This window comes from Notothenia coriiceps, unplaced genomic scaffold (genome assembly GCF_000735185.1).
Source record: "Notothenia coriiceps isolate Sejong01 unplaced genomic scaffold, NC01 NC01_scaffold00035949, whole genome shotgun sequence".
NCBI classification, from domain to species: Eukaryota; Metazoa; Chordata; class Actinopteri; order Perciformes; family Nototheniidae; genus Notothenia; species Notothenia coriiceps.
Genome location: NW_011368650.1, coordinates 307,299 through 330,404, shown reverse-complemented (window position 1 = coordinate 330,404; position 23,106 = coordinate 307,299). Strand labels below are relative to the sequence as shown.

Genomic DNA, 23,106 nt, shown 5'->3' with positions numbered 1-23,106 from the left:
CAGTCGATTGAGGGGGGAGTCGGGAGCGCCGGGTTTGAGAGGGAGGGGAGTGATGGGAAGGAGAATGTGGGAGATGGGGTTTGTTCATTCTCCTGCTCTCACTATGAGAGGAAACAAAGGATGCTGAAGGGCCTGACTTATGACAGCAGGACTTCTTACAGTTTACCTGTTAGCTGTTAGCTGTTAGCCTCCGCTGACCTAACAGCCTGTATTGAAGCTGCTGGCTTCTTCTTGTTTTTCTTCTTCTCATTCAATCCGTCTGCGCATCTCTCTCTCTGCTGAAGACTCCTCACTGCTGACCTGCTTGCTCCCCTGGCTTCTCTACAGTATGTGAGTTATACTGCCTGTCTGTGTGTCTTGAAACTATTTCATAGGGATGTTATGAGGTCTTGTACTGTACTTTTACTTTTTTCCCGCTGCTTGGCTTTTGTCTTATAGACAGACAAAAAAAGCCAGACATGCGGTTATATCCGTAGTGGGGATCTGTTCTTTCTCCATCTATCTTATCTGTCTCTCATTCATATTTATGCTCTTTTTTTTACCAGCATAACTGGTCACACAGTAACAGCAAAGAAACTAGTAACACCACTATTTGCCCATTTCCTATTGGCAGGGAAAGTCAGAGAAGTTATGGTCAAGTATGTCAATGCACACCTGAAATAGTTCCTCTCTGATCCTCATACAAACTGTTCTCTGCAAATATGCAGTGGAAAAGATGAGATTTTAGCGGCTGTCTAGGGTAACGCTGGGCTTTGTATGCCAGAGAGCTAATGCTAAATGACAGCTGGCTACATCTGCTTTTGTTGCAGGCAAGCAGCACACACGACTGGAGAGCAAATGCTTCCCTGTCAAAATATTTAGCCGTGGTTTGTGGCTGAAGGGCAGACGGCGTGGTTGCTGGTTTGGCAGTAGTGTTGGCACTTTGAGGGTCAGCTTGGCACAGGAGCTGACATTAAGGGTTGGGGAGGGGGTTCCTCTCTGGCTGGCTGTCACTTAGGAAGAGCGGAAGGCAAAGGCTGGATGTTATTTATTCGAAGATAAAGACACATTTTGGACTATTGAATAGCAGTTCAAATTAGTGTTGCATTGTGTGAGCACTGAGCAGCACAGTATTTCTCAATATGATTATATATATATTATATTTACATTCAGAAAGGGATTTCTCGTCTCAGATTCTGTGATAATTTTTTAAAAATTGAACCTGACATCATTCCATTTAGAGCCAGAACAATCATTAGAAAATCAACCAGCAACTACTTTATCGATTCATTCGCTGTCTAAGTCATTTTTGAGAACAATAATGTATTGTTGTCCCTTTCTTCAAATTGTTTTAATTTTGGGCTAGGAGATTATCAAGGACTGGCATTTTGTACTATTGTCTGATGTTCTTTTGGAAAGACTGAACAATAATGAAAACCAAATGTTTTATAATTATATGATATATATATAAGTAAATATAATGACAACCTTGTTCATGTTGCAATTACATTTGTGAGACCTATCTTAGTATAAGAATTTGAAGCAGTACTGTTTATAGGTATGATCCTTTAGAAGAAGTTAGAGTGTCATCAAGCTTTAGTGTTGCTTAATGTGGGAGGGTCCGCAAACACACACACACTGACACACTTAAGGAGAAAGTTAAGAGCAATAGTTGACATACACAGTACAGTACATGTCTGACTTCCTGCATCTAGAAGGAGAGATGTCTAAACCTTTTCCTGCTACAAGTTCGTTTTTCAGCAGCCTCATTAAGGTGAGTCACCCTCTTCATTCAGCGCTCCATTATCTATCCCTGATGTGTTTGAGAGGAATGTGCTGTGTTTCAGTACGTATACTGTAAGAGCTTCGTCCAGGCACATGCAAGGTAATTCTCTAATGGGCCTCAGCTCCACTCAATAGCCATCAGTCAATTATAGTCAATATGACACAGCAGAGGGCAGCGGGCGCTCGTGTTGTCACTGTTCTGACTGTCACAAGATTGACCGTCTCTTTTTCCAAATTGGATTGCGTGCAGGGTGAGAGGAATGTTGGTAACACGATTTAAAAGACGTTTCAGAAAAAGATAGTCTCTCGAAAACAATCTCTTGCCACTTAGAATGGATGGAACGAAATGTGTACATTAGACTCATGGCTTTTCGTTTTCCTCTGCAAGAACTGCTGCAGGTATTTCAACAAAGGGGTCAAAAGATGAGTAGAATGCTTAGTATGCGTGGAGAGTGAGCCCTCCAGGGTGAGAGGAAGGTAAAGAGGTTAGAGTGGAGGGATAAAAGCCACAAAGGAGGTGGGTTTGGATGAAGGTGGAAAAGAAAAACAGTCTTTTAGTTCTGCCCCTTGAAATATTCTCTCACCATCATGACATGAGAAAATCCTCCTCCCCCCTCCCTCGTGTGCTTTGGTTCATCTCCCTCTTTTGACACATTCCATGTCGTTTTATTTACTGGATCCCACCGCCCTCTCCCCCCCCCAGGTGCTTGCTTGGAGTCACCCTTTCCCTTTTTTCTTTACAGCTCAATTACATGGTAAAGCCTTTAGTCAGCGCAGGAGGGTGGAGGGGGTCGAATGAAGTGTTTCCCACTCAGCTGTAAATATTCTGTAAGCTACAGCTTGCGATTGTGCAATTTGACGTCACGCTAAGCTTCCCTCCATCCGTTGCTCCATCACTCTCTTCTCTGCGTCCCACTGCCTTCCCCCCCTCTGTTATTCCCCAGGCGGATCCTCCCATTTCTATCTCGTGGTAGCTCAATCGGAGAAGGGGAATGGAGCATCTTTCTGTGAATACGTAAAAACATACACAAATATACGTGCAGGCATATTGTTAAACACACTCAATCATATGCACCCGCACAGTAAATATCCCGATGCTACGGCGCCTCAGACTTTTAGTTTTTTAAAACGAGGGTCATTGTTTACTGTTGAATGCTTGAGTCCATTCCTCCATATTTAATGACGAAGCTGTTTGTTCCCAGATGAAAAGATTAGCTTCACCAAGACATAACTTGATGGATCAGTGTGTGCAAGGGGGCCGCTCGGCCACAGAGACCGCTGACCAGAATTTGGTGCCGCCGCGGAGAATAGCCCTCTATTGTGTGGTTGTCATGCTGGTTGGCTGCTGTGGTGCGCACACACAGACATGCTGGCATGCACGCAGACATACTGATGTACACACATACAGGCCGAGACACTTATCACCAGAAAGAGTCAGTGTCGGGTCAGCGCGGCCTGTGGACAGCACTGTATTGTTGCTAGCCTCCATCTCTACTGGACATTTAACAGTGCAGGCATTCAGCTGTTCCTGGTGACTCAGGACCAGCGGGCAGCGCCAACACAACCTGCCCTCACACTAACACACTGTTGTGTTCAAGAGAGATCAAAGATAACTGAAGAATATTTAGTCTGAGAAATGTTGGTAACAATTATTAATTGAGGGAGATAACTCAATGAAAGTTCTAGGACAATAGCATGTGGTGTATGAAAGGGGACTTGTAAAAAAGTACATTTTATGAATTAATATAGGTTAAATATGTCAATAGAGGGCAAGTAAAGTAAATGGGTGAGGGTTTAAATCAATGTGTAACCCTAACCCTAACCCTATCCACATAGCCCTATTGAACCTATCACTTAACCTCCACTCTTATGACCCCCACTGAGAGCCTATAGAGATTAATATAAAGCACACACTGATCCCTATTCATTGGCGTCCAGTGTTAACATCCTGTAGAAAATCTGACCAGTGAGATCTTGAGTTGACTTTTCTGAGCATTTCTGGTTTCCTGCCAAAACAAAGCACATGTCAAGTCAAGGGGCTGTTTGGCTTTGACACTCCTTCCAGCTCCTCGGTTTGACTGGCATATTTTCCTCAAGACCCTTCCTTTTTTCTCCATCCATCTTTAGGGGTGTTGGAGCTTGTTTGAGAAAGGTCACATATGAGAGCATAGTTTATGTACATTCTCATAGTTGTGTGTTAGAGGTGCTGTCAGTCAGCCCTCTCTGAGAGAATCAATATGTCTTTTGTCTGCCAAAGAGTGAGCCTCCATCCCATAAGCCTCAGCTTGGCTTTGTCTGATGTGCACAAACACAGTGACATCTCACATCCCCAGATCAGCCAAAACACTCAGTCAGTGCGGCCCGTGGATTTGTTTCAACACATTTTGACAGTTTGTTGACACTGTCATTTAGTGGTGATGAGTTCAGATGTTACACATTTTTGAAAACATATTTGTGTTGTTGAATAAAAGCAACAAAAGGAATTGCATAATCTGTGGAGTTTGTGAGGTTATCGCACGATTAGAGACGGAAAAATCCAACTTTTTTCATACTTCACCATTTTGGATACATTTTATAGTCATCATCTGTCCATACGGACTGATCGGGTGTCAGGTTTATCTGTATAATATGTGATAATTGGGATAATTTTAAAGGTTGAGTAATTGAGATTTATGTTTCTTTTTTGTCTACATTTCTTAGGGTAAGGATATAGCATTTTATCATTTTAAATTAGCAACAATACAAGCACTAAAGCAGTGCTCGGGTTTGGATTTGTGTCTGTTTCTTCCTGTCCATGTCTTTGTTACTTTAGGATAACCATGGTCAATCTTTCATCACAATCCTAACAACCCACATTAAGTAATAGCTCCTTGCTAGCTCTACACCACACCGTGCCAAGCCTATAGACAATTAGCACTTTAAGCTACAGTATATAACCTTTTGCTGCAATCTGCAGTGCTTTATTTTACTTAATACCTTCCACCTAGCTCTCTGTCTCTATGTGCCCTCATTTCTCCCTTACTTAATTTACTCTAGTTAGATTCCAGGCTGGGAGAAGCTTGTACATTGAAGTTCCTTTCCAATAGGGCTATTAAAATAACATGCAGCTAGCTCTTATTTAACAGACTGCCTTTTAATTATGTGTGGGGAGACAACTGAGTGCGATTCAGTTCATGCTGACATCAGCAGAAGCCTTTTTACTTCTGGTAAAAACACTGCGAGGGAAAATGTTCCAGGCGCACCAGACAAATGATATTTTAAATGCCTCTTGCCTTGTCGATGTTATCATACAAGTATTTAAAGGGGAAATTTGAACACTAACTAATCTAACAATCGCAATGTCACTTCCTGAGTTTGAGAGAAAGATAGTTTCCAGTGGGTGAGGGCTGGTCATCTGCTACCACAGCCCTTCTCTGGTGCCCCGTGGTGCCAGTGCAACCAGCCTGGCACTTGTGCACACACACACATACACACCACCAGGGCATGGCTGAGCTAATGACTCATCTCTCTTCCCCTCCTCTTCTCTCCCTGTCTGTCTGTTCCTTTGTATTTCTCTGTCTCTGTCTGTACAGGGGACATCACTCAGAAGGGCTATGAGAAGAAAAGAGGCAAGCTGCTTGCGCCGTACATCCCACAGATACAAGGTAAGACACCGGCCTGCAGGACATTTACTGACCGGAACAGGTTTTTATCTTGGCTCTGGCTGCCTTTTAGCACAGCAGTTAGCATAGTGTCCTTGCAAGAGCATACACGATGAGAACAAGTATACAAATATAGGAGCAGTTTCATTTACTCACAGCATAATTTAGTAAAATAAATACAATCCCAAAATAGTAAAGAAGAATGATTCAGAAGTTGCATTTTCTTTTAACTTTAGAAAATAAAGTATTTTTCGTATGAGAGGTACCAGATGGAACATTACATGGCCATAACGTTTTGAGAAAGGATACTGTGAAGGCTTTTGACACATCTATACTTTATTCAGCTGGTTAGATAAGGTGTGTCTGCTGTTGTGTCCTTGATTCCTCGGGTCTGTTATCAATGCCATCGCCCCGCAGCAAGCATATATCATAGTGTAGGTCGGGGCCAAATGAAAATAGATGCTAATCATCCGAAGCTAGGAAGACCTACTGTAATGGATATGTAAATATTCTACGTCCCTGCTGTAATGATACATTTGGTCTCATTTACATTTTGAGTGTGTTTGTGTGCTGCTTTCATAACACTAAAGCTTAGCTCTAATTATTTAGAGGAATATTTTCTTTATTTAATCGTCAGCTCATGTGTATCTGTGCCTGCCATCCTCTGTTAGGCTATGGGTGTTTGAGAAGAGAGGTATTACATTTGGCAAACAGGAGGCGTAAAGTTTCCCAGATGTATGTCACTACTTATTATCTGTCCATGGCTTTTGAGTCTGAGGGGGGATACATGTATATGTCAATTCAGTGTATTTTTATCCCAAGTCAAGCAGTCAGTCCAAGGTGCCTCGGTCAGACTTTAAGGTCGAGGTGGTTTGCTGTGAATCCCAGAGGAGAGTCACTGTGAGCTTCATGCTTCTTTGTCCTTTGGTCCATGGCAGTCTTTGGTTTGGCCCGCTATCAGAACACCAGGCCTCAGTGGAAACCACAGTCTGTTGTGGGTCGCTCGCTCGAGGCTTTCCACTGGAGTTAGCAGGTCTGTTATTAAACTTTGTGGAACTATGTACTTCATTTTCTTTCTTTCTATTGCTCCCTTGTTAAAGTGGATTCACGTGTTTCCTTTTTGTTGTTTATTTTAAGATCCACTCTGGCTGGATGCTAACACATAGAGTTGATAGATATAGGGCAGAAATGGATGGGCTTTTGGAGGGAGTGATATTCTTCCAGCAGGATGAATGAATGTTTTGGGACTTGATGACACATCCATCAGCACGGTGAATCAGTGAGTTAGGGTTTACCAGCTAAAGGGTTGAAATAGAACACCAATGGACTGAGCACCATGCTAAATTCCACAAGCTGATTTACTGCCTTATATTTCACTGTTGTCACAGGACTACATGTGCCAAGTGCAATAAAGCATAGATGCACAGCCAGATTGTTGAAGATTTATGAGAGCTGATGAATTTTCTTTGTCTATAATTTTAGTGTGTAGGCTTCACTGTGAGCTTTGAAGGTACAGAATTGCTTTAGGTGTCAAACATACAGGAAAATCAACCATTTAGGAAAAGTTGTGTACTATGAATGTAAGTTTATAAGCATTAAAATGTAGCTGTTTGGAGGAATTTCTGCACCTCCGCAGTGAGAATACAGGTGTGTTGACATGACTTGAGTGATGGTTTTAAGACATCGAAGTTAAATCTTACGACTTTGATGAGTCCCAGGTCGGCATTGAAACCAACCCATTCATTAATATGAAGCATGTGTAATTTCAATCACTTATTTATGTCTGTGATGTAAATTGACAACTGTGTACAGCTCATTAGCCAGGCATATTTGCTATCTAGGAAGTAAGGCACGGCACACTGTCACACCGGTAATTGTTGGCATCAGATGAGTGCAAAAAACTCATCAGGGTTCGCTCTGGACCAATAACAACATGTGCTGTGACGGAGCACGCCTCTGATTGGCTTAGAGCGGCATGTCTCTAACGAGTGTTCTTCCCAGCAACCGGGTCTGGTGTCTTGGCTTGTTTTTATAGACCTGTTTCCTCTGAAAGGCTGGAGTGTGACCGGGTTGTCAGAGCAATATCAGGGACCAGCATATATGAATGTATCCATCCATGCTTAGGGAATTGTGTGTGTGTGTGTGTGTGTGTGTGTGTGTGTGTGTGTGTGTGTGTGTGTGTGTGTGTGTGTGTGTGTGTGTGTGTGTGTGTGTGTGTGTGTGTGTGTGTCATATTTCAAACTTTTGATATTGAATAGTTTACTTGATGCATGTGTAAATGTTTTGCAGTGTGTGCTGCCGCTGTCTGAGAGTTGCTGACAGCGTGGAGCTCACTGATCCCCTCTAAGCTGCCGCTGAAAAGCCGGGCGAGCTGATGGGTGGCAGGCTGGCCGGGTGTGTGACCGGGCAGCCAGATCGGTGTGGATCCAACACGCTAAATGTGTGATGACGCTGTCCTCAAAAGGCTGTTTTCCAATTGGTATACATGCAAAGGCAGCCACTCTGCCATTTGATTAACAGCATTTGCAATATCACAGCAACTTCAAAGCTGATCATTTTGCCCAAAACGTATAGATTTATGTTATTCCCCAATGGCACTTGAGTTTAACTCCAGCCAGCCTCCACAAAGGATGTCGATTGTTTTCATTTGAACATAATCAACTTACTGTTAGTTTAACAAGGTCTGTATTCATTTCAGTCGGATAACATTTAGAACGTCTTTTAACAATAAATCAACCTTTTTATAATTTTTTCAATTTGTAGTAATGTTACCACTGGCTTGGTTGTGCTCAGTTTGCTGTGTTTGCCTGAAGATTTGCAGTGGTTAATGTCCATATTTTAGAATCCAGTTAGCGGGTTTCATTGGAATAACTGGATTAAAAAAACAAACTCTTTAGCATGAACTTGAGTTTATGATGTATTGGGTTAGTGCTTGTCCCTTCCACAGGGGTTTTAGTACTCTACTCACACAAAATGTAATGTATTTCTTTATATGATGTTCTGCTGCTTTGACATATATCTGCAAGAAACATGCAGTGTTTACTTAAAAATACATGAAACTTCAATCGTAAACTGCACAATCCCCCGGCACTAGTCGGTATTGTTTGTCGAGCTACAGTACTACAGAAGCATCCTTTCAAAGTTTATTCTCTTCATTGTCCCACTGTCGGGAAAGTATACTATATAAAGCTGTCGGATGTATTGCAGAGTTATAGTACAGATGCTGTTCCTTTGAATGCTTCCTGTTCCATTGTGTGTAAAGTTGTCCCTCATCTCTGCCTAGAAGAACTGCAAAGGCCTTTCATTACTCTATATGGAAATACAAACACCTTGTGGGAGCTGCATTTCTTTAGTCAGAATTGTCATATTCCCTATTTACTGTAGGTGTGCATGTCGACATTTTATTATGCACAACATAACATACCTTAAAGGTCCCCTATTATGATATACTCTTTTTCATCAATATATTATAGGTTTCAGATATATACAAAACATGTCTCTGAAGTGTTTGGCTCCAAACACCAAACAGGTCGTTGTAGCATCCCATAATCCCCTCTGTTTCAGTCCTGTTTCAAAAGTGCTGATTCTCTTACTTTTACTTTTTTATATAAATGGATCAGGAGAAAAAGGGAGGGGGTCTTTATTCCTGAAACTTTCAGAGTCTCTTAATACAGAGGTATAAAATACACGAAAAACTTTTTTGCATAATAGGTGACCTTTAATAGTCGCTGAATTAATTGGGTATAAAGTTAATCTGGATCAAACTTGTGATGTTCTGTAAAATAAGATTCATCACGTTCTGTCATACTTTGATTTATTCGAAATATGGATACTTCCTTCTTTCTTCAAATACGTGAGAGGAAGAAGAAGAAGTGAACCAATAGAAGAAGACTACAAATAAAGCCCTTGGCACGACCTTCCTCCAGACGGCTTCCCCTCTGATGTTAACCACTAGTTACCTAATAAGACTCAAAGGAGAGTTGCGTAAGCAGAAGATGAATCACAGCCTGTGTCACGCTGAGCAGAGCGGTTTGGCATCTTTGAGGGTTTGATAATTTTAGAACGCTCTAGTTAGAAGATGTTTTCTGTTTGACATTCATGGTGCTTAATCACCTCCTTTCTGTTACGCATGTGTAAATTGCTTATGCTTTCCTTGGACAGCTTTAAGGCAGTTGGAAAGCTGTTAGAGAGGCTGGATTAATTTAAGTGAAGACTTTCTCAACTCCAAGCTACTGTATTTGAAGAAAGCAGCCCAAGAAGGGATTACCATTAAGCTTGTGGATACTTGATCTAGTCAAGCAATACTCAGAATGGTGCTCTACGTCCAAGGCACATTCAGAGTGTCTACCTTGAATTAATGATAGTGGTTTTTCAGCTGGTCAGCAATAGAAGAAGGTATAACTTTAGATGTTGTCCTGTAATAAACTATCCTCTCCCTCCACAGGTGTAGATCCTTCTCTGCAAATTGACAACAGGATCCAGGCCTCTTCCCAAGCTGTTCTGTCAGGTTCCAAACACCACAAGTCCCGGGCGGCCAACACCCGGGATGAACGCTTCAGATCCGGTAAACATGTTTCCATTCTGACAGACCATTTTGAATGCCTGGCGCTCCTCTTTTATGCCGTGGTTTAACTGAATGTATGTGTTCTTTTAGATTTGCACACAGAAGCCGTCCAAGCAGCTTTGGCAAAGTACAAGGAGAGGAAGATGCCAATGCCCTCCAAGAGACGATCTGTGTTAGTTCAGTCTTCTGTTGAGGCATGCACCCCGCCAGGTGAGACCTCGGTTCCTGTAAACCCTCTGTTGTTCCCCAAAGGCAAGGTGTTTCCTGTTCACACACAGCCTAGGCTAATGCTCACACTGGGTTGTTTACATGTTCTGACCTGAGCATTGAAGGCTAAACTGCTGACACTGTTGTTCCCAGTGGTGGAAGATGATGTCGCGAGGCATTGCCATTGGAAATAAATATGCATTTTGATGAATGTGTCTATTCTTTGTGACTATAAAGGGCTCAGTTCTCACTGCTGTGTTTCCAGGCAGAGCTTCCCACATGAGTTGCATAATGGATGCATAATCAGATTTTTAACATAGTCTCAAATGCTTTTATAGCAATTTGTGTTGTGGGTCAGTTCATTTTAAGGTCATTTGACTGCGTTCTTTGCTTTTCTTGTTGCAATGTTCAAGGCCTCTCTCTTTTTGGAAAAGAAAGTATTTTATCTTCAATCAGTCAGTAAGCTCTCTGTGCAAGATGTGATGACAGAAAACTTGCCAGTCTCTCTGCGGTGGCTTTATCATTGGTGTATAAGAGTTAATTGGTGGGGGGCCTTCGAGCCTCATGTCTTGGGTAAAGAGAGGGGACACAGCGGTGGAGCGAGTAAACAGATTAAGAGCTCAGACATTGGGGTTTAAACAGGAGAAGGAGGGGGTCTCTGAGTGGTTGTTTTCACTCACACTGAGTCACCTAAAGGAGAAGGTATATAGGTTTGGCTAACAGACCACCGTTACTTACATACTGTACATAAAAAAACATATGGTGCTCTTCTGGGTTTTATGGATAATGGCAGCAACAGGTTAGCACACTGGAAAGGTTGCGTTACTTAGAAATTAGTATAACAGTATTTTAGCAATGCCAGCAGCATTTTTTCTCTAAGGAATACTAAGTTGGTTTGTCAGTGGGTTGGCCAATCCACTACCTTATTTTGGATTAAAATATCACAACAACTTTTGAATTTGCGCTGATATTTGAAATAGACATTCATGGTCTCCAGGGGATAATGAAGTCTACTGTCTTTGTTTAATCTTTAATAAACAACCAATACATATGGTTACATTGGCATCAAGTCATGCCGATCTTTAATTGGAAATGCATCTTTCTGTGATCTCCTGACTTCTCCTGTAGCTCCACTTTGATTTTTACATTTACAATGCACACTACATAGATGAAGCATCGATTGAACCTGGACTGGCACAAGTGTGTAGGATGTAATTTGTGCGTTGGTATAGTGACCTTTTGGGACCAATCATTATGAAGTTCCTTCAGCCAATAGGATTAGATTGATTCTTTTATAGATGAGTCAGGGAAAGCAACCTCAAGAATTTGACTGCTGGGTTGAAGCTTCATTCGATTTAGTATTATATCTTTATTGGACCTGACTTTATTGCCCAAAGAAAATAGTGAGCAAGCGTAATTGAAATATATCTCTGCTTAGGTTTTCTCTTTTTCTTATATTCTTCCTTACCTCCTAATCCTCCTTCAATGCCCGACCTTATCTCTGACTCACTCTTTACTATCTATTCTTGTTTTTGTTGTAGTTTTCTGTGACTAATACCTCTTCACTTTTTCAGTTTCCTTTCAATTCTTTCCACCTCTCTATTTCTGCTTTGCTTTTCTTCTCTGACCCTCTCTTTCCCTCTCCCTCTGTGTAACTGTGTCAAGGTTACTGAGATTCTGAGACTGATTGGAGAGAGGCAGAGGAATAACAAACAGAATCATAAATGTGAGATAACCCCCGTGGGTCCGCTGGTCCTAGATACATTACATTCCAGCTTGTTATAATCAAACCTGCTCCAGCCTTGCTCTGAAAGCCTCTGCAAGGGCACGAGTAAGCCTGAAAAATACTCTAATAGTTTCTCATTCATTGAATTTACTTGTCCTCCACATACTGTGAGTGATGAGAAGACAGATCAAGATGAAAAAGTCTCATTAGTTTGGAGAACATCAAGAGACGTGATCATAACACATAGCTTGATCTCTCTTTTTCAGAAAATCTATTTCTCATCCTGTGGACTGTGGGATATGTTTTCCACATTAGTTACTGTAGGCGTTGTTCTGTAAAGTGTATGCACATGTGCTAGGATTTGTATAATATGTGGACATTAATGAGTTTTATACATTATATGGGTCATGGCTGATGAGTAATGGGGTCAAATTAGAACTTTCTTGGTGAAAACATATATTTATTTTATCACATGGTCGATGTCTAAGCCTGTTCAGCCCTTTCATTGAACTCAGTTCAAAGAATAGTAATCTCAAACTGCTCATGTGTAACTTCAGTAACGCGGTAGAAAATACAAGATTTCTGGGAGCTTTGCAGATGACGTGGATTGTGGTCATTTTGAATGATCCTTACCTTGCTTTGAAGTCGTTCCTGTTTCAGGCTATCTTTGCCTAAACCAACTGCTCAGCTGCCTCAAGGGACAGACAGTAAAATCATCAGTGACTGAGTTTGAGTGCAAGCCATAATAACTTAAACATGTACATTAGCAAAATACAATATCATTTTGTTGGTCATGCTATTTCAGTTGATGTTTGGTCTGCAAAAACACCTTCAAGCAGGAATACCTGTACCTGTTTGATAATATGCAAGTAAAATGTTTTGTATTAAACATCCATATTTTAGAGGGCTGTTTTTAACATTCCTAATTAATATGAATGTGTATCTTATAAAGAGGCCTTTGTTAGTCGAATACCTATGATTAAGTTACATAAGCCTACTGTCAGTGTGCACAAACTCACCTCTTGTTATTGACATTCTCCTGTCTAGAAATACAAAACATTCTGGTCTGTTTTTGAAGGCTATCACAATTTATCATTTATAATCAGGGCCGTCCCTCCCTGCAGGCCGAAAATGCGGCGCACCTATGCGCTTATGCGGCGCAATTAGTGTGGCGAGGCACGGTTTCGCCGCTGCGAGGCTCCGCTAGCAACAGAGGGCCTCATCATATAACTTTGCGTGGGGCCTCATGTTGGCCAGGGACGGCCCTGTTTATAATACACATACTGTATACATTGCGTGTTTTTGAGGCTACTTTTAGAGGCAAAGAAATATCCAATACATACAATACCAGTGAAGACATGACCCATTAAACAATATATCATCTCCGAGCTTTACAACGTCCATTTCCATTTCAAACATCTGGCCATCCTACTAGCTTATATGTACTCTCTCCAGTATGTATAAGTAGAATAATGTATCATCAGCATATCATCTAAATCCTGCGGCTCCATATCTCTGTCCACTGTTGTGACGCTGCCCTGTCTGTACCTGTCAAACACAGACACCTCCTCGGCGTCAGAAGACGAGGGTTCGCTGCGCCGGCAGGGACGTCTGGCTACCTCCACGCCCTACCAGGGCCACGGCCACCCAGCCGTGGAGCACTGGTTTAACCGTGTCATCCAGGGTTCGTCCACCTCATCCTCCGCGTCATCCACCTCATCACATCCGGGAGGGAGATCCGTCAACACCACCAACACCACTGCCCACGCAGCCCTCAACGCCAACGCCGCAGCTACCGCACTGGCCGACCTCATGGCACACACCCAGCTAGGTCAGTGACACACACACAGTCTCATACAACATCACCGTATGGCTGCTCGATCTATTTGTTCTTATCCCCTTAAATTGACGCAGCCCTCATCCCAGGTTGTTGTAGTAAGCGGAAGGTGTTGTAGAAATGGAATAAAAAGTGGTCTCAGGCCAAGCAACAAAACAACATTTGAGGGTTTTTTCAAATATTGTTTTATTCTTATATCATTCTCAATTTTAATTGTAGAAGGATACGTATTGATTCAGTTTTAATTGCCTGTTCAGGGTAGAATAAAAGTCCTATATAGTCCTTCAGCAAGCCTGCAGAATCCCCTGCTTACTCGTATGGTTTTGAATCCCTCCGTCTAAATAAATGAATGAATCTGTCGGCAAGCGTTTTTTTTTTTCACTTTTTCCATTGTCTGTCTTTTTTGCTGATACAAGCATTAGTTGAGCAAGCCAATCAGAATTGATGTCTTGTCAAAGGTGACATCTTAACTTGTATTGTGTTGCTCAGACAGCTATTTCTATAACTGTAGCTCCATCGCAGGCAGACAGCGCTGTCTTACACATCTGCTACTTCCAATGCCTTATCTCCATATAGAAGCATAAAAGCACTTGAGGCAAGACAAAGAAAACATGCGGCAGAGTTTTATTTAACATCTCTCTAATTAGTCGTCTCCCTCTGCCATCTCACTGTCATCCAGTCATGTGAAAGGGCACACAGCCACTTCCATACAAGTATCTGACTAATGAGACTCACCGGATTCATCTCCATACGTCTCTCAAACAGCAGCAAAGTGAAATGGTGTCTTGCTCGTGTGTGTTGACGTGTGTGTGCTGGCAGACGATACTATTAGGATGGAGCTGTCAGATTTCTGTCCAGCCTGTCCCCCCCTCAAGGTTGCTGTCATAAAGTAGAAGCAGTGACTGGTGCTGAATGTGGCTGTAAATAAATCTCCTCTATTATCCTGTCCCCTGACCCCTCAAACTCTGTCTGTCATTCACTTCAGCTATAAACAATGACTAGTAGGCCATCATCACACGCTTTGAAATCCTTCATTTGTGTTGTGCTAATGTATACAGTCAATATAGTACACATAAAAGGCATTACATTCTTCAAAGGGAACCTCAGCCCGTACATAACCATTTTCTTTTTTTGTCTGGGTCCAACAACACTGCTACCATAGCCCTTCAGAACACGTTTACTTTATAAACCCCCTTTTCTTTTGCCAATGTAGAATTTTCAAGTGATTTCTATAAGAGTTACCCTCACTTGGTTTAAATAAGTTACAAGGTAAATTATGTAATTAATGGAAACCATTGTGAGGCAAACTTTTTATAGTTTACCACTAACGGCAACAAATGAAAGCCTTAGCCTATTAATCAAACTAAACAGGCATCTTGTTGCCATGGATACATTCCTTACTGAGGGTAATTCATCTGCTGATTAGAAGCCATTTTTTCATTAGCATGGCATAAGTGAAATTCTTGTTAAAGGTCTTCTGCAGGTAAAGACTACCGTACTTTGAGAAGACATTAAGCCTCCTTATCAAATCCCCAAGTTTTTGGATCAGTTTATTTGCTCCTAATGCAGATTTCTATATATTAGAGCTAGCCTAAGTAGGCCTGGAGTTTGCCCTTTTAACCCCCGACGCCCCACTCATCACAGATAACCACTCAGCGCCCCCCGATGTGACGGGGCTGTTGGAGCGCTCCTCGCTTCATGCAGAGCGGCCCCAGGTGGCCTCGGTGCGGGGCATTTCCCGGGGCAACAACCACCACACCAGCGTCATGGAGACCGCAGATGGTGAGTTTCTGACTCACACTCACACAAACACACAGAGAAACACACAGCAACACACACAGAAACGCACTCATGTCCCTTTCTCCCCTGCTGTCTTCCCCTCTGTCTTCCTCTTAGTCAGTCTGCCTCTCAGACTGGCACAAGCTGCTGACTGACCCTCTTGTGTTGCCATGGTAACACTGCACCTCTCCAACCCCTTCCAAAAAGAAAATATGTCTTCTACCCAATGCCTAATAGAAATAGACACTACCAAAACACAATTGTTTCACTTGAGTCCTAAAAGCGTCAGGTCTAAGAGTCAGAGTTGTAAACCAAATGATCAGTGGTGATTCAATTTTTTTCATGTTATTTGTCTATCAGTGCATAAAATGAACAGCTTATCATAACATTTTTTATTCAATATTCTCAAAACACACTCTTGTATCCACAAAATATATTGCCAGCTGTTTCAGAAGCTGTACAGACGTGTAACCAGTGAAATCACTATGAGGATGTGTCATAACTAGTTATTTTCTCTCAGTATTATTTCTACTTTTCTCATTCATCAGTTATATAGTATGTTTGAACAGTGATTTGCATAGCGTTAATTGTCCTCAGAGAGTTACCATGGAGGACAATCCCTTTCGAGAAGTCATTAAAAGCAGCTCCAATGTGTTCCTGCTCTCTCCATCTCCATTCTTTCAACATCAGAGCTGAAAGGCTGCTTTGAATGAATAGCCAATGTATAAAATAAGCCAGCAGTCTGAAAACTGGAACATTAACTTCCTGCCATCCATCTTCTTTCATTAAGAATGTGTGCGTTGGCTGCGTTTTCAGTGCAAATAAATGCTGAACCATCCCACCCTGCTGACATAAAGGGGAAGAGAGTGTTTAAAGATGTAAACAGTGTCATTGGTATCCCTTCTGTTTGGCTGTGCGTTTTTCAAGATGTTTCAAACCCACGTTGCTTATGCAAGTTTTCACACATCATATGAATAAATAAATCGTATTTGTTGTTCTGGTGCAACAACAACAACAACAACAATATTTGTCTTAGAGTCTTATAAGCCTGCTCTCACTTACGTCTGGCAGTTGGTTGATTTCTCTATCGCACACTCACACACAAAGTTAGCAGGACTGTTTCGTTGACATCCTGATGTGTCTCTCCTCCAGGCTGTGAGTGGCGAAGTGAAGGATCCCTCACTTTAATGGATGGTATTTATAACAGTTCTTCTAACTCTATGGCAGTCTTCTATATGTGCACTCTGCTGTGTGTGCGCATGTATGTCTGTGTGTGTTCCTGCCTTCGCTTCCATTGTGAGGTCTAACACTTGTCTAAACGTGTGTTTCCCAAAATATATGTAGAGCTACAGTCTTATGATTGTTTGTGTAATAAAGTGTGTGATGCTTTAGCATTGATAGCATCTACAAGTCTATGCTCTTAAAATTGGTAATGATAAAGCAGACTGTGAAGAGGCCTTATCCATGCCAAATGTAACTATTCAGAGTTGTGAATAATTAGCATGTTGACACACTGGTTTCTGCGCTCACACTTACACTTCAGTCAGTTTCTGATTCTCACTACTGTGACACAAGCCTATTAGCCTGTAGCCACAGGGTGGGTTCTTTGATGGCAGCCGTCTAGCACTGTTGCCATTTTAACAAATAGTTGGGTGTGGAAAACATACCACACAGTAACTTTGGGTCCATCTGGATTTAGAAAGTGGCACTATAAGTGTGGTTTTCTTGCTGGAGCATGTTTGTCCAAAACAAACCACTTATCCAAGTCTCAAGTATTGTCTTTGTATGAAAAGTATGATATTCAGCTTTGCCTTCAATGTTGGGCAAAAACTAGGAAAAACACAGAACAAGCGCTGGGTGACAAGTTCCTTCATTATGATATAAATACTTGCTTTTGCTGTTAATTCTCAGTAGCACCAAATGTTTATTAATCCATGGCTGAAAACAGTCCCCAACAAATGCCCTGCTGTGTTAGTTAATGACTTAGTGACAATGAAAGAATAAATTGTCAACTGTTTTTACATAATTGCAACATCAGTAGGAACAAATGAGCTTGTGGCTTACAGCCAAATTCAGGGTGAGGAGGTTGTAAAATATTTAAACATGGACCAACCATTGTTGGTTTGGGTCTTTCCATGGGATTTGTAAACAAAAGAAAAGGTAGAATAAGGCCATTCTTGCTTTTTTATGCAAAGAAGTGGTGTGTCATTTTTTCCAAAGGCCAGTGCTTGCTTTAGTAATTTAATGTTGTGGATGGATAAATGATGATATTTTAAATGTAGTCATCATCATAAGAGGTTCCTGGTTGGCTGTTATATTAACGATCATGGCACCTGAGTGGGTGGGGTTCAGGGCCCTCAGATGTTGTCCTGTGTGTCTGGGGCTTTCTAATTGGCCCATCAGGTGCAGACCTGACCCCCCACATGTCTATTCCCAGTACATCTGTCCCTGCATGAGGAGGCAGAGTGTGTCTGAGCCAGGCTTATTATTGTAAGATAGATCAGGCACGCTGCATGCAGCTGTAGCCTTCGTCTCCTGTGGCTGTCTGGAATGTCTGACAGACCACCTCTCCCAAACTAAGTATGAATTCAGATGGAGGAAATTATGTTCAGTGATGACTATAGGTTGCACGTCCATGTCTAAAAATGTGAAGGAAATCTAACAGAACACTGCCTCGTGTGTTGTTTCGCTGCTGTCCTGCTTATTTATTAGGTTTTTATGTCTTTATAAAGCTCCATGTCTCTGCGATTATTGCTTTTGACTCAGTGTTGCATTTATGTTGTGGTTCAGCAGTTTGAACCTACTCATCAAATAACTTGCATATTTTGATAAAACTGGGGTAAAGTTAAGGGCTGCATCCAAAAATTACTTTAATTTTCGGTTAATCTGCTGATTATTATTTTTGATTAATCGTTTGATCTGGTCCGTTCCAAGGTGTTGTCTTTACATCGCTTGTTGGTCAGTCTATATCCCCATAGATATATTCACTTTAACATCAGTATCGCAATAAATACAATTTCTATATGTATAATATAAAACTGAGAAATGTTGATAATTAAAAAGCCTGAAAACAGCACTTTTCACCTTCACAAGGAAAGTTATTCTATTTAATAAGTAATTAACCACATACTTGGATTGAATAATTTCTTTCAATTCTACTAAAGTTGGATTTAGCCTCCCACATTAAGAATTTTATAGAGCGATTTGAAACACACACCTTTAGAGACACCTCATGAGTCACTTACTGCAAGGAGGACATCTTCGTTGCTAGGCAGCAGGCTAGGAGGCGCCTTACTTTGTGATTTATCGCCTGTGAGTTTTGTCTGTGATTCTAGAAAGTATCGAGACTGAAAGACTGTAACCTTTGACCTCCAGGTGACTGTAGAGAACCTCGAGGTCCACTGTTTTGTTGTCTTGGTACGATGTGAGTGACAGCTGGTGGTCCTGTATGTCACATCAGAGCACATCACTGAACTTTTCTCTTTTCTTTTTCTGTCTTCCCTCATCCATTTCCTTTCCCACACTTTATCCATCCATCAATCAATATATCTTTTCTATCTATTTCCACTCCTCTTCATGTCTGCATTTCTCTCCATATCCTTTTCTCGCTATGTTTATTCCCCCCTACACTTTTCTTTTATTCCTCTCCAATCTAATTGTGTAGGTGTTCCAGTCAACAGTCGCGTCTCCTCCAAAATCCAGCAGCTGCTCAACACTCTGAAGAGACCAAAACGACCGCCGCTGCGAGAGTTCTTTGTCGACGACTTTGAGGAGCTTTTGGATGGTAAGCCGGCCTGAAAGCAATTACATTACTTCTATTAAATCAATAAATCATGAAATATAGCACCCATCTTTCTGTGGTGTGATCGGCATACTGATCTGGACTTCAGCAGTTAAAAGCTGCATTTGATCAAAACACTCTTGAGTTAGACAGCCACACGGGCTTAAAGATGTTGTCTAATTTATTTGTAGCTGTCAGTGGTGTTTTCCTGCTTTAATAATGTAATTTATTTCTTGTTGCAGCCAAGATAGAAATATGATATTGTCCAAATCACGCCTGTTAAATAAACAGTTAAGATACACTTTTAGGTCTGTGGTTGTTATTTTGTCAAGGGTGAAGCTGAGACCACCAGGTGTGCTAAGGGAGTGGTTAGGTAACACACACACACACACACACACACACACACACACACACACACACACACACACACACACACACACACACACACAACCCGGATGTGCCCTCTCTCACCATTTCCTCCATTCCAGCAAGCCCAAATGGGTTTTGGGTGGTACTCTGCCAGGCTGAGTAAACACTGTAAAAATGAATAAGCGACAGGAATAGTAATGCAACAGCAGGTGATTGTATAGCCTTCCTGATGTTGGCACAGGGACTGTGGCATGGCAAGACTCGGTGGTCTGCTTGATGCGAGCAGAAAAAAAGAGAGCAGAAATGTTGGCAGGCCTAACACTATCTGTACCTGATTGAGGTGTTTGCCAGCTCAGTTAAGCAGTTCTGAATTCCACTTACCAGAGCGTTAAGAGCGAGGATAGTGATGGAGAGATCAAAAGTGAGTAGGTTGCTGGTCGCATGAAGAGAGGGAAGGTAAAGGATGAAGGGAGTTACGGCTTATTGAAAGGCAAAGGTTTCTCTACGTTTTTCAGGATTTGGAATCTAAGGCAGCTAAGACAGATAAGAACAGATCTCAGCTCAATTTTAATCCTCCAGCTTTCTTCTCCCATCGTTCCATGTCGCTGTCATTCAATCCCGATACTCGTTTTATTACCCTTCAAGGAATACATCACCTACGAAATAAACTTTTTTTCTCAGTTACTCAATTCAATTTATCTTGAATTTAGGAAGAACACTTTTACTTTTTATTTGTAATGTAATGTAACAAATACATTGAACCACCCTCACACCGATGCCCCTTTTTCTCTTGCTTCCATTGCAGTCCAGCAATCAGATCCCAACCAGCCGAGACCAGAAGGCCAGCTCATGAGTCCCCTGGAAGGAGAGCCTCTGGAGGTGGTAAACAACTGGCCTCCCTCCTTACCAGCAGCCTTACAGCGATGGGGCACCACTCATCCCAAGAGCCCCTGTCTTACAGCACTCGACAATGCTGGCAAGCCCGTCTACACGCTCACCTATGGTAGGTATAACCTGTGAGTGATGGGCTCAGAATCTACTATATTATCCCATGTTGACATCTGTCTGTGTGAGTTTTTATTCACACAAATAATGGACAAGGATGCGTCTGTATCTACATACATTATTTTGTAATCATTCTCAGCTATTGTGTATGTTTTTGTGTGGGTCCCGGGGTTGTTAAATGAACTTAAATATTTGACACTGTATTCACCTGTGTAGGTAAACTATGGACCAGAAGTCAGAAGCTGGCCTACACGCTTCTCAACAAGCTGAGCACCAGAAATGAGCCTTTGCTCATGCCAGGAGACAGAGTGAGTCATGATGTAAAATGTTGCTCAATGCTGGAAGGTGGAATGTTATACTGTATATTTCATTGCAATTTAAAGCATTTGGCTGAGGCTCGTAAAATGATTTTCAGCAACTGTATTTCCTTTGAGTATTATTATTAATAATACAAATTAGTAAATGTTGATGGCTAGTCATTAAGCCACGAACATATTATGATCTAGTCAGCCTACTTGGAATCTTTATGTTTTTGATTGCTCCCTTGCAGAGGACTGCGTGTCACTGCTCAATTTCCATCGAATGAGTTCTAATTCGTTTTTATGTCTTTACATTAAACAATACTACAACTTGATTCTTGTGAGGGGAATCAACTGTTGATTTCACATCTTGTTAATAATTTACACTACACACTATGCCCCTTTCCTTACATACAGTTGCAAGAAAAAGTATGTGAACCCTTTGGAATTACCTGGATTTCTGCATAAGTTGGTCATATAATGTGTTCTGATCTGCACGTTTGAAGTTTGCAAAAGAGCACCTGGATGTTCCACAGCACTACTGGCAAAATATTCTGTGGACAGATGAAACCAAAGTTGAGTTGTTTGGAAGGAACACACAACGCTATGTGTGGAGAAAAAAAGGCACAGCACACCAACATCAAAACCTCATCCCAACTGTGAAGTATGGTGGAGGGAGCATCATGGTTTGGGGCTGCTTTGCTGCCTCAGGGCCTGGACAGATTGCCATCATCGACGGAAAAATGAATTCTCAAGTTTATCAAGACATTTTGCTGGAGAACTTAAGGCCATCTGTCCACCAATTGAAGCTCAACAGAAGATGGGTGATGCAACAGGACAACGACCCAAAGCACAGAAGTAAATCAACAACAGAATGGCTTCAACAGAAGAAAATACGCCTTCTGGAGTGGCCCAGTCAGAGTCCTGACCTCAACCCAATTGAGATGCTGTGGCATGACCTCAAGAGAGCGATTCACACCAGACATCCCAAGAATATTGCTGAACTGAAACAGTTTTGTAAAGAGGAATGGTCCAAAATTCCTCCTGACCGTTGTGCAGGTCTGATATGCAACTATAGGAAACGTTTGGTTGAGGTTATTGCTGCCAGGAGGGTCAACCAGTTATTAAATCCAAGGGTTCACATACTTTTTCCACCCTGCACTGTGAATGTTTACATGGTGTGTTCAATAAAAACATATAATTGTTTGTGTGGTTTTAGCTTAAGCAGACTGTGTTTGTCTATTGTTGTGACTTAGATGAAGATCAGAGCACATTTTATGACCAATTTATGCAGAAATCCAGGTAGTTCCAAAGGGTTCACATACTTTTTCTTGCAACTGTACTTTAAATTAAACACAAACTGCATAACATGGTACCATAACATCTCCTGTCTGTGATGCGTCTGTAGGTTGCACTGGTTTTCCCCAACAACGACCCTGTGATGTTCATGGTGGCCTTCTACGGATGTATCCTAGCAGAGTTGGTACCTGTGCCTATCGAAGTGCCGCTGACCAGAAAGGTAAAAGCAAATAAAATGTCCTGGGAATGTGTCAACTTTAAAAAACATGTGCTGCTCTACATAACCAGGGAAGAGCATTAGTGACCCCTGCTGGTCATTTAGCCCTCTAAATGAGTCATTCAAAGGATATGCACAGTTGTTGCTGATTTATTCTAATATCCCAGAATATCTGTCTCTCCCCAAAAACCAAATGCCTTTTTAGTAATGAGTTGCATAATCACAACCCCAGCGGCATTACCTTTAATTGTTCTAATTATGTTCTGGTGATGCATTGCAGTTTCAAACCCGTCCATCAACTGAAAATGAACCAAATCCTGCCACTCGTTACACAGGCTGAATACTAATGCCTGTTCTTATTTGGCCTTCATGAGTACGCTGTTGGAAGACGCTGTGCTGTAATTAATGAGATTTGAGTGAGGTGAAATTATGTGTAATGCCAGTCAAAACATTAGATCACAGGCCAATTGTTCTCACCCCTCCCTAGCTCACTCTGCCAACTCACATTTTTCCAACCTCACTCTTTTAATCCTTCTTTCTTTTTCTGTGTGTTTTCCCTGCTCCCACTCTCTCCATCTTACATTTGTTCTTGCTTTTCTGCACAGTATGCTTTGCTCT

At 41.7% G+C, this 23,106-nt stretch overlaps 1 protein-coding gene across 2 annotated transcripts in view; it reads left to right on the top strand.

The window, feature by feature from the left end:
- The window catches only part of LOC104963313 (disco-interacting protein 2 homolog A), a 69,008-nt gene that overhangs the window by 40,516 nt on the left and 5,386 nt on the right, over window positions 1–23,106 (top strand). Inside the window, exons 2-10 of one of the 2 annotated variants that reach the window (XM_010791887.1) lie at window positions 5,337–5,408; window positions 9,850–9,969; window positions 10,060–10,179; window positions 13,464–13,733; window positions 15,384–15,521; window positions 19,183–19,302; window positions 20,474–20,671; window positions 20,890–20,981; window positions 22,381–22,491. In XM_010791887.1, the coding sequence (XP_010790189.1) occupies window positions 5,337–5,408; window positions 9,850–9,969; window positions 10,060–10,179; window positions 13,464–13,733; window positions 15,384–15,521; window positions 19,183–19,302; window positions 20,474–20,671; window positions 20,890–20,981; window positions 22,381–22,491 (1,241 nt within the window). The remainder of the gene's footprint in view (window positions 1–5,336; window positions 5,409–9,849; window positions 9,970–10,059; window positions 10,180–13,463; window positions 13,734–15,383; window positions 15,522–19,182; window positions 19,303–20,473; window positions 20,672–20,889; window positions 20,982–22,380; window positions 22,492–23,106) is intronic. The other variant, XM_010791888.1, reaches the window with a different exon arrangement.